The sequence below is a fragment of the Talpa europaea genome (genome assembly GCF_964194135.1).
Source record: "Talpa europaea genome assembly, chromosome: 4".
Classification (NCBI taxonomy): domain Eukaryota; kingdom Metazoa; phylum Chordata; class Mammalia; order Eulipotyphla; family Talpidae; genus Talpa; species Talpa europaea.
Genome location: NC_140070.1, coordinates 138,384,005 through 138,395,876, shown reverse-complemented (window position 1 = coordinate 138,395,876; position 11,872 = coordinate 138,384,005). Strand labels below are relative to the sequence as shown.

The following is an 11,872-nucleotide window of genomic DNA, read 5'->3' as shown; positions in this document are numbered from 1 at the left end:
CATTCAAAATTCCTGGGATGGCAGTTAGTAATATGACATCCTGACTAGATTGGTGTACACAGACTAAGTGCATTTAAGAAAATAGTTGTAAAATGAGAACAGAGCCCATGTGAGGTTGACCCACCCATTGCTGGAGTATATAAGTACCCTGCAAGAGTAGCTGGTACTCAACTTCAGAAATATCCTCCTACAGGTCAACTGAAACTTCACCTCCTAACACCATGTGTTGCAACTACTTTGGAAACTCCTGTGGGAGCTACGGCTGTGGCCTTGGCTATGGCTATGGCTGTGGCTATGGCTCCCGTTATGGCTGTGGCTATGGTTCCAGATATGGCTGTGGCTACGGTTCCGGATATGGCTGTGGCTATGGTTCTGGATATGGCTGTGGTTATGGTTCCGGATATGGCTGTGGCTATGGTTCTGGATATGGCTGTGGCTACGGTTCCAGATATGGCTGTGGTTACGGTTCCGGATATGGCTGTGGCTATGGTTCCGGATATGGCTGTGGTTACGGTTCTGGATATGGCTGTGGCTACGGTTCCGGATGTGGGGCTTCCTGGTGTAGCTACAGACCAATTGTTTACAGGAGTTGCTATTCTTCCTGTTGCTAAAACATCACTGGAACGCAGAAAATCTTTTAAACTGATCAATCCAAAAATTTCTTCTTCACTGACTCATGATGACAACTGAATCAACTGAAGATAAAGGATTCAGCCTGAAGAATAGTCATTCCCCTCTTGGCATTCCAGCTTGTAATGATTTTTTCATGATCTTCTTGGAAAGCAGAAGACATGGTTTAATTCACAGAGCAAGTTGAAACCATCTACTTCTAGTGCTTACCTGTATTGTGATCATTTCCAAATAAACGTAATTCTTTGCTCCTAACAAGTTTGTGTCTTTATGTGTCAGACATGGCCTTTGACTTATACTTTGTGTTACCTTCTGTGATTTTCTTTAAGCCTGTCACAGGTAATCTCTGTGGGCATTCCAACTGTGTGTCTTATCTTCACTCATTGATCAGCATGATATCATTCTGAAAAAAATGGGTCTTTATTGGTTGAGTCTAGTGTTCTTAATTCATTGTAGGAAGTAATTATTCCTAAGCTTTTTTGCTTCATGCTCTTGTGTCTCTCTATTTCTTTCAATATGTACACTCATCAACAGATGCATACATATAAAAACAGACAAATATCTCTGGGTAATGTGGTATGGGAAATTCTCATGGTGAAAACTTTGATGGATAGAGTCAGTGTAATAGTTGAGGGAAAAGAATTTGGAGTGTCCAATGCACTCTTATGTTAATTATAGCACTATTTATATCAGCTAGAGTGGAAAACAACCTGCGTGCTCAACAACACATGAGTGTGTTAAGAAGATGTAACACACATATGTAGAATTGAATGCTAGCTGGTGATTATAATTGTGAAAATTTTCCACTTGCAACAGCATGAATGGAACTGGCAGAGATTGTGTTCAGTGAAATAAGTCAGAAAGAGGGAGAACAATACTGAATGACCTCACATGTATGTATGATATAGTTAAACAAAGCAGAGGAACAGACACTGACATCTGCACACATCTGAAATGGACTGGCTTCCTCACTGGGTGCTCTACCAGCAGATATGCTTACACTCAGTCATGATCACCATCTCCTAGGTTTTTTTGTAGGAACATTGTAAACTCATTGGGAGAGGTACAAGGTACCCGTTTATAAGTACCTTTCTGCTCTCACCCTATTCTCAATTATTGGTTAGGAAAGTAACCAGACCTCTGAAACCTTATGCAAAAATGGTGATGCTATTACATTAATATACATAACTGGAATATTTTTTGTTTCTGCATCTGTAAATTGTGGCCAGTGATAATATGTTTAAGTTTGGCATGTTAAGTGAGATGGAAAATGTAAATTTTACTAAAAATTTAACCTTTTAGCTTAATTGTGTTCATGCAATATTTGGGTCATACTTGCTAAATTGGACAACTCTAGTGAAATTATATGGCAAAGATTTTTGCCTATGTTGAGGGTGAAGACTGATGCAATATTGGGAGTGGGATCCTGCTTGTGATCCCAATTGAATGGACTTACATCTCTCAAGATTGTGATGTAGTAAATGAGTTAATTTCGGAGCTTTTTTTTTTTTATTTGCTTAAATAATTTAAAGGACTTCTACTGTTCTTTAGTTATGTAGTAAGACATGTGGTTGACTAGCATGACTTGGACATTATATTCCTATATCAGTTGAGGTGACAAGACATTGACACCATAGAGAATCAAGAACAGAACATTTTTGAATAAAAATGGAAGGCTGAGAGGCACTATCAACCATACTTGATTAACATTATACAGTGTTGAAGTTAAGGTTTCCTCAAAGGACAAAAAGTATTATTTTTCCAGTTCATTTGGATACATCAGATGTTTAACAGAGAGGGGTGAAGAGTTTCATTTTCAGATAGCATTGAGTTATAATGAGATCTCATGAGAAGTAATAATAATTGCAAGTTTGTCAAAGTTATTAGTTAAACTTATTTTAATAGCCGTATTCCTCAATTGAAACAAACATACACTTCTCCAAAGAACATTATTAGTATCACCCACTCTAGTTCCATCCATGTTGCTGTGCAAGGATAGATTTCATCATCTTTTATAGCTGAGCTGTAGCCATTATGGAGATACACCACACCTTTATCCACGCAACTCTCCTTAGGCACTTGGGTCCTTTCCATAATGTGACTAATGTAAATAGTGCTGCAGTGAACTTAGGAGTCCACATGGCCCCTCAAATTAGTGTCTTTGTGTTCTTCGGTTAGTTCCCTAGCAGTGGAATTACTGGATCATATGGCAAATCCATTGTTAACATTTTGAGATTGACCCACCTTCTCTCAGCTGCTGTCAACTACTGCCCTATTTCCAAGATGAACAGACACTGATCTGTGGTGTGTTTTTCATCAACACATTGTTCTTTGCTGTTCTCTAAGTTTTAGTCCTCTCATGATTGCATTATCTTCCATTTTCTCTTTTCATTTCACATAGTAGTAATCTTATCTGCTATTATTGATTCAACCACCATGTATACACAAATGCCTCATCAAAATAAAGCTGTGTGCCTCAGTCTGTGTCCCTGTGTCCAGTCAGTAGATAGGAACCTTATGTTAGTCTAAACAGGGACTGTACTATTAAAATTAATTTTTAGACTATGAGAAAAGTTGATAACAGGCTGTGAAAATTCTGTATGGTGGTCTTGGGTGTGGAACAGTACTCAAGGATGCAAAACATGGAAGGGGTAGTTCAGCGCCCTGGATAGATGAAATATTTCACTCCTTTGGCCAGATTAGAGTTGTTCTTTATTCAGTGGACCTGCAGGGGACACCTTATGTAGTGCAGATGGTAATCACACATTTAGCAAGTGGTAGAAGTCCTGGGAAGATCAGGGGCACAGACAGCCCTCTGGGGTGGAAAGCTAGCAAGGGAATCTGAGTGTCTGGGCATGTTTGTGGCTACAGATACTCATGGATGAGAAATCGTCAAGGTGCTAGTTTCAACAGAGGGGACAAATAAGCAAAAACATGATCTTGATTCTCCAATATCACCGATGACCCACCATTTAAAAGAATCTCAAAAAGTCCTCACCTACCACCCACCACATGTGCAAACGTAAAATGCAGAACTGCTTTCTCCTGCAGTATCGCCTCTGCAGCACTCTATGCCAAGAAAGCTTAATGCCTTGCTCAAATTATGTGCAAAATCATGAAGGAGCCTTCACTCGTCATCGAACATACACTGAAAATATTAGGGGGCCTCCCTGGTGGCACAAGGGGTAAAGCACTGCACTATGAAGCAATCTGCAGCATCTGCAGCATGAGTTCAAACCCTGGTGGCCAGGGAGCAACCCAAATGGCACAGCAGACCTATCCTCAGTCGCCCACAGCTCCCCTCAGCAGTTTATTTCAGTCAATCTGCCTGTTCTGTTCCCCACTCTGTCACTGGTGAATCCTCTCACCTCCCACCATCTCTGCTCTGTGCCCCAGCTCTTGTATGCATAAATAAATAAATCTTTAAAAAAAAAGAAAATATTAGGAGAGGAGATGCAGTTAGTTTTGAACATTCCTCTTCCAGTTACAGTAGCTCTGTAGGAGAAATAGCTTTTCATGGCCCTATTTGTCAGAACCATTTACTATTAATTTGATTATTGTAAATGTTCTCAAATTTGTAAACTTTAGATTCTGCAACTGAAAATAAGAATAAGTGCATTAAAATAGTGATGGAGTTTATAGGAAATATTAGGAACTCAAAGAGTGAGGCACAGATCTTGCTATATGGGGAGTCACTACCTTCTTTTACTTTTCCCTCTGTCTTGTATCCAAACATCAGCATTCCCAAAGAATAACAGTTGTCAAATATCTATATTAACCTTGAACAGTTATAGTGTACCATGGAACAGTACACCATAAAATCCAAAATTGGTAAGCATCCAGCAAATACAGTATGGGTAACTATTATTATTCAAAAATTATTTGTTTGAGGGCCTCCCTGGTGGTGCAGTCGGTTGAGCACAGCCCTGTGAAACTGATGGCAGCCTCTGCAGTGCCGATTTGATCCTCGCCGGCCTTGGAGCAACCCACATGGCAAGCAGACCTCTCCTGTCTTGCCTGCTGCTCACCCTCAGCAGTGTATTTCGTCAGTCTGCCTGTTCTGTTCCCCGCTCTGTCTCTGGTGAATCCTTTCACCCTCCCGCGCATCTGACCTGTACCTTTGTTCTTGTATAAATAAAATAAATCTTTAAAAAAATATTTGAGAACCAGTGGGAATAGAATATTTCATGTCTGCGAGTTCAATTTTGTTTGAACTAATGTTAGTGGAGATCATGACTACATAATGAGAACCTTATAAGGAGACTTGCACTGAAAATTTGGACTTGAACTCAGACATGCTTAAACCAAAGCATTTTCTTTACTGAAAGTTGAAATCTTAAAAAAGTGTTTCATTATTAAGTGTTTGTATTTTGTCAATGATTAGTTTCTATTCTGGTGTTTCCTAAACAATTTGTACTAAAGATACTATAGAATATTATAAACTGATGGAAAGGATGAATAGACAAATTTTCTTCAGACAAGGAGATTATTTCAGGGAATAAATGTAGCATATTGCAATACTTAATTCCTTATCCAAACCATGGCAAGTATTTTACAGTATAAAGCTTATTATTGGAAAAAAGGAAACACTGTGATATGATAATGAAGGTGATACTGATGATGTGGAGGGGAGATATTAATAGCAATCAGTAGAACCTTGAGCTCAATATTGATAGCTGCTTTCTAAGACAATGAAAGAGCAAAATAGTGAACACATATACAGGCCAAGTATTTGTTGATGTGTTATGTTATAACCATGAAAATAATTATGGAGGTAAAATTAGTGTTATAAATGTTTGGTTGTTTAGCGCATGTATCTTTCTTCGTGTTTAAATAGCCATTAGAAAATTCCCAGGATGGCAGTATATAATGTGACATCCTGACAAGATTGTTGTACACAGAATGAGCTCACTTTTGAAAATAGTTATATAATGAGAACTTAGCCCATGTGAGGTTGACCCACCCATTGCTGGAGTATATAAGTCCCCTGCAAGAGTAGCTGATACTCGACTTCAGTAAGATCTTCCTACAGGTCAACCGACACTTCACCTCCTGACACCATGTGTTGCAACTACTTTGGAAACTCCTATGGGAGCTACGGCTGTGGCCTTGGCTATGGCTGTGGGTATGGCTCCCGCTATGGCTGTGGCTACTATGGTTCTGGATATGGCTGTGGCTATGGTTCCAGATATGGCTGTGGCCTTGGCTATGGCTATGGCTGTGGCTATGGCTCCCGCTATGGCTGTGGCTATGGTTCTGGATATGGCTGTGGCTACGGTTCTGGATATGGCTGTGGTTATGGTTCCAGATATGGCTGTGGCTACGGTTCTGGATATGGCTGTGGCTATGGTTCCAGATATGGCTGTGGCTATGGTTCTGGATATGGAGCTTCCTGCTGTGGCTACCGACCAATTATTTACAGGAGCTGCTATTCTTCCTGCTGCTAAAACATCACTGGAATGCAGAAAATCTTCTAAACTGATCAATCCAAGGAATTTCTTCTTCACTGACTCATGGTCACAACTTAAATCAACTGATGAGAGAGGATTCAGCCTGAAGAGTAGTCATTCTCCTCTTGGCATTCCACCTGTTATTGAGTTTTTATGATCTTGCAAAGCAGATGACATGGTTTAAGTCATCGAGCAAATTGAATCCCTCCAACTTCTTGAGCATATTTCTATATTGTGATCATTTCCAAATAAACATGATTCTTTGCTCCTAACAAGTTTGTGAATCTATTGTGTCAGATGTGGCCATTGACTTGCACTTGGTCTTATTAGTCTGTGACTTTCTTGGATTTTGGCAGTACTAATCTCAGTGGTCATTCTGCTGTGACTGGCCTCCAGGCATTGTTCAGAACCCACGACTTACTGAAGTATATTTGCCATGATGTCATTCTGAAAAAAATGGGTCTTTATTGGTTGAGTCTAGTGTTCTTAATTCATTGTAAGGAAGTATTGATTCCTAAGCTTTTTTGTTTCATGATTCTGGGTCTGTATATTTCTTTCTATATGTACACTTGCAGCACTATTTAAATCAGCTATTGTGGAAAACAACCTCCCTGTCCTACATCATATGAGTGTGTTAAGAAGATGTAACACATATATACACAATTTAATGCTAGCTAGTGATTATAAATGTGAAATTTTTCCACTTATGACAGCATGAATGGAACTGACAGAGATTGTGTTCAGTGAAATAAGTTAGAAAAGGAAAGAAGAATACTGAATGATCTCCCACATATGTATGATATAGTTAAAGCAAAGGAACAGTCACTGACATCTGAACACATCTGAAATGGACTGACTTCCTGATTGGGTGCTCTACCACCTGATATGCCTACACCCAGTCATAATCACCCTCTACTAGGGTAATTTTATAGGAAAATTATAAACTCATGGGGAGAGGTACAATGAATCCATTTATAAATACCTCTCTAATCTCACCCTAGTCTACAAAATTATTGGTAGAATAATGATATATGTTTAAGGTTTGGCATACTAAGTAAGATAGAAAAATGCAAATTTTACTAAAAATTTAACTTTATGGCTTAATTGGGTTCACTCAAAATTTGTTAAGATTTATTTTCATTTATGCATATAAGAACTGGGGTATAGGGCAGAGGTGAGGGGTGAGAGGATTCACCAGAAATAGTGGGGAGCAGAACAGGTGGATCTACTGAAATACACTGCTGAAGGGAGCAGTGGGTGAGACAGGAGAGGTCTGTTAGGTCATGTGTGTCAGCGCCCTGGCTAGGGATTGAACTCAGGCCCCACTTGCTGGTTATAGCTTGTAAGCACTGACACTCAACCCCTGCGCCATCAGGGAGGTCCAATATTTGGGTCATTCTTGCTAAATAAGACTACTCTAGCTAAATTATATGGCAAAGGTATTTTGCTGATGTCTTTGATGAAGACTTGATTGCAATATTGGGAGTGGGATCCTGACTTGAGATTCCAGTTGGATACTTGCATCCCCAAAGACTCTGAAATAATAATTGAATTAATTTTTGAGCTGCTATTTTCTTTAAATTTGGTAATCTTTAACAGGCTGCTTCCTCTTTTCTTTAGTTATGTAGTAAGATACGTGATTGACTAGGATGACTTGGAGATCATATTCGCACGTCCACTGAGGTGAGGAGATATTGACACTAAAGAGTATCAAAAACAGAACATTCTGCCATAAAAGTGGGAAGGTGAGAGACACTATCAAGCATAATTGATTAACATTATACGGTGTTGAAAATTAAGGTGCCTCAATGGATAAAAAATATTTTTTCAAGTTTATTTGGATTCATAAGATATAACATAAAGTGGTTAGGAGTTTCTATATAAGACAGCATTGATTTATTATGACATCTCCTATGAAATAATTAGTAATTGGCCAGTTAGTAAAAGTTATTAGTCAAGCTTATTTTAATAGTTGTACCTAGGAGTGGAATTGCTGGATCATATGACAAATCTATTATTAATATTTTGTGATTGACTCAGCTCCTTTTAGATTGTTGTCAACTGTTCCCATATTTCTAAGATGAACAGACTCTGATACATGATGTCTTTTTCATCGACACATTGTTCTTTGCTTTTCTGTAAGTTTTAGTTCTCTTGTGATTGCATTATCTTCCATTTTCTCTTTTCATTTCACATAGACTAGTAATCTTATCTGCTGTCATTGATTCAAATACCACATATGAACAAATGTCTCATAAAACTAAAGCTCTCTGCCTTAGCTTATGTGCAGTCAATAGATAGGCATCTCACATTAAGTTAAACAGGGACTGTGCTATTAAAATTAATTTTTAAACTATAATAAAAGTTGATTATAGGGTGTGAAAATTCTATATGGTTGTCTAGGATCTGGAACAATACTCAAGAAAGAAAACATGGAAGGGGATTTAAAATTCTGGAGAGCCAAAAAATTTCACTCCTTTGGCCAAACTACAGCTATTCTCTATTCAGTGGACCCAATAATCAAATGTTCAGCAAGTGGTAGAAGTGCTGGGAAGCTCAGGGGTACAATCTGCTCTCTTTGGGAGGAAAACTAGTAAGGGAATCTGAGTGTCTGGGGAGTTTGTGGCTATAGACACTCATGGATGAGAAATCTTCAAGGTGCTAATTTCAGCAAGTGGGGGAAAAATATACAAACATGATCTTGAGACTCTAACATTACTGATGACCCACCACTTAAAAGAATCTCAAAATGTCCTAACCTACCGTTCCCCTCGAGAGCAAACACAAATGAAGAACTGCTTTGTCCTATAGTTTCTCCTTTGTAGCACTCTATGACAAGAAAGCTTAATGTCATGCTTAGATCAAAGTGACAATCAGGAAGGAGCCCATCACTCATCACAGAGCATAGTGTGAAAATATTAGGATATGAGATGCAGTAAGTTCAAAGCATTCCTCTCCCAGTTTCAATGGCTCTGTAGGAGAAACAGCTTTTCATGGCCAAGTTTGTCAGAACCAGTTAGTAATTATTTGGCTATGGGAAATGTTCTCAAAATGATAAACTTTAGTTTCTGCAATTGCTAAATAAGAGTAAGTGCATTAAATTGTGGAGTCAGTAGGATGTTTTGTCTTTCTTGAGTATTGTTCCACATCCTAGACAACCATACAGAATTTTCACACCCTATAATCAACTTTTATTATAGTTTAAAATTTAATTTTAATAGCACAGTCCCTGTTTAACCTAATGTGAGATTCCTATTGTGGAGTCCTTTGTATACATACATACAAAGTGTGATGCACAGGTCCTGCTATATCAGGAGTCCCTGTGTTCTTTTACTTTCCCCCCCTTTCTTGTGTGCAAACATAAGCATTCCCAAATAATAACAGTTTTCAAATATCTTTATTAACTTAGACTGATGTTTTTATTGTATTAATATGTTAATAGTAACTTTAATAATGTAAGTAAAGTAAATCAGAAAAAAAAGCAAGTATAGGACACTTCTTTCATATGTGAAATATAAATAACAAAGCAGAGGAACAGGAAAAAAAAGGAAACATAAACATGGCATATGTTCCCTAAAATTTTTTGCATAAATATGGCATAGAATATCATAAACTAATTCCTGAAAAGTATGCTATAGATAAACTTCAGAGAGGAGATTAAATGTAGCATGTTGAAATACTCAATTCCCTGTCCAAACTAAGGAAAGCATTTTACAGTATTTACCTTATTAATGGAAAAAGGAAAACTATACTATGAAAATGAAGGTGATATTGAGGATGTGGAGGGGAGATATTAATAGCAATCAGTAGAACATTGTGCTCAATATTGATAGTTTCTTTCTAAGACAATGAAAGAGCAAAATAGAAAACTTACAAATTTACAGACCAAACCTTTTCATTGCTGTGATATAGCCATGAAACAATTTGGAAGTAAAATTAGGGTTATGTAAGGTTGGGTGTTTAGCACATTGATCTTTATGTTTGACATAATCATTGGAAAATTCCTAGGTTGGCAGTAAGTAATGTAAAATCCTGACAAGTTGCTGTACACAGAATAAGCTCACTTTAGAAAATAGTTGTAAAATGAGAACAGAGCCCATGTGAGTTTGACTCACCCATTTCTGGAGTATATAAGTGCCCTGCAAGAGTAGCTGGTACTCAACTTCAGAAATATCTTCCTACAGGTCAACTAAAACTTCACCTCCTAACACCATGTGTTGCAACTACTTTGGAAACTCCTGTGGGAGCTACGGCTGTGGCCTGGGCTATGGCTATGGCTGTGGCTATGGCTCCCGTTATGGCTGTGGCTATGGTTCCAGATATGGCTGTGGCCTTGGCTATGGTTATGGCTGTGGCTATGGCTCTCGTTATGGCTGTGGCTATGGTTCCGGATATGGCTGTGGCTATGGTTCCGGATATGGCTGTGGCTATGGCTCTCGTTATGGCTGTGGTTACGGTTCCGGATATGGCTGTGGCTATGGCTCCCGATATGGCTGTGGCTATGGTTCCGGATATGGCTGTGGCTATGGTTCTGGATATGGTTCTTCCTGTTGGAGCTACCGGCCATTTGCCTACAGAAGGTGCTATTCTTCTTGCTGCTAAAACATCACCACAATGCAGAGTTTCTTCTACCATGATCACTCCAAGGCATTTCTTCTTCACTGACTCATGATCACCACTGAATCCACTGACAAGAGTATTCAGAACCTGAAGAATATTCATTGTCCTCTTAGCAGTCCAGCTTGTTGCTGAGGGAAATTGAGTTACTCCATGAACCCTTGGAACACAGAAGTCATGGTTTAAATCATAGAGCAAGTTGAAACTCTCTCACTTCTGGTTGCATAATTATATATGTGATCATTTTCAAATAAACATTATTTTCTCCTAACAATTTTGTGTGTCTTTTGTGTCAGATGTGGACATTGACTTACACTTTGTCTTCTATGTATGTTACCTTCTCGGATCCTGGCAGAGCTCATCTCAGTGGTCATTCCAACTGTATGTTTTGTCTCCAGTCTCACTGCTCAGCACCCACAACTCACTGCAGGATATTTGCTATGAATATTATCTTGAAAAAAAATGAGTCTTCATTGGTTGAGTCTAGTGTTTTTTTTTTTTTCTTTAAAAGATTTATTTATCTATACAAGAACCAGGATACAGGCCAAATGCACAGGAGGGTGAGAGGATTCACCAGAGACAGAGTGGGGAACAGAACAGTTAGACTGACGAAATACACTGCTGAGGGGAGCAGTGGGCGAGACAGGAGAGGTCTGCTTCGCCATGTGGGATTTTCGCCTGCTGGCCGGGATCGAACCCACATGACAGAGGCTGGGGATAGCTTCACAGTGCGGAGCTCAACCGCCTGCGCCACCAGGGAGACCCCCAGTCTAGTGTTCTTAATTTATTGTAAGAAAGTATTCATAAACCTTTGTGTTTCATGATTCTGTGTCTATTTCTTTCCATATGTACACTCATCAACACATACATACACATATAAACACAGGCAAATATCTCAGGGTGATCTGGCTTGGGAAATAAATTCTAATGGTTAAAAATTGTTTAGAAAGTGTCAGTGTAAAAGTTGAGGAAAAACAAATAGGGAGGGTCCAATGCACTCTTGTGTTCATTGCAGCACTATTTAAATCAGCCAAGTGTGGAAAACAACCTACACGCCCAAAAACACACGAGTGTGTTAAGAAGGTATAACACATATATACACAATTGAATGCTAGCTAGTGATTACAAACATGAAATTTTTCCACTTGCAACAGTATGAATGGCACTGGTGGTTT

At 38.8% G+C, this 11,872-nt stretch overlaps 3 protein-coding genes across 3 annotated transcripts; all 3 read left to right on the top strand.

The window, feature by feature from the left end:
* Positions 1 to 221: 221 nt before the first annotated feature.
* Positions 222 to 611, top strand: LOC311169295 (uncharacterized protein; the record flags this gene model as incomplete). Its single annotated transcript, XM_084231114.1, has 1 exon — positions 222 to 611. The coding sequence occupies one exon, from the start codon at positions 222 to 224 to the stop codon at positions 609 to 611; it is 390 nt and encodes a 129-aa protein (XP_084087240.1).
* Positions 612 to 5,690: 5,079 nt separating this feature from the next.
* Positions 5,691 to 6,077, top strand: LOC311169296 (uncharacterized protein; the record flags this gene model as incomplete). Its single annotated transcript, XM_084231115.1, has 1 exon — positions 5,691 to 6,077. The coding sequence occupies one exon, from the start codon at positions 5,691 to 5,693 to the stop codon at positions 6,075 to 6,077; it is 387 nt and encodes a 128-aa protein (XP_084087241.1).
* Positions 6,078 to 10,292: 4,215 nt separating this feature from the next.
* On the top strand, positions 10,293 to 10,682 carry LOC311169294 (uncharacterized protein; the record flags this gene model as incomplete). The annotated part of the gene is made up of 1 exon (XM_084231113.1): positions 10,293 to 10,682. The coding sequence occupies one exon, from the start codon at positions 10,293 to 10,295 to the stop codon at positions 10,680 to 10,682; it is 390 nt and encodes a 129-aa protein (XP_084087239.1).
* Between the last annotated feature and the right edge of the window lie 1,190 nt (positions 10,683 to 11,872).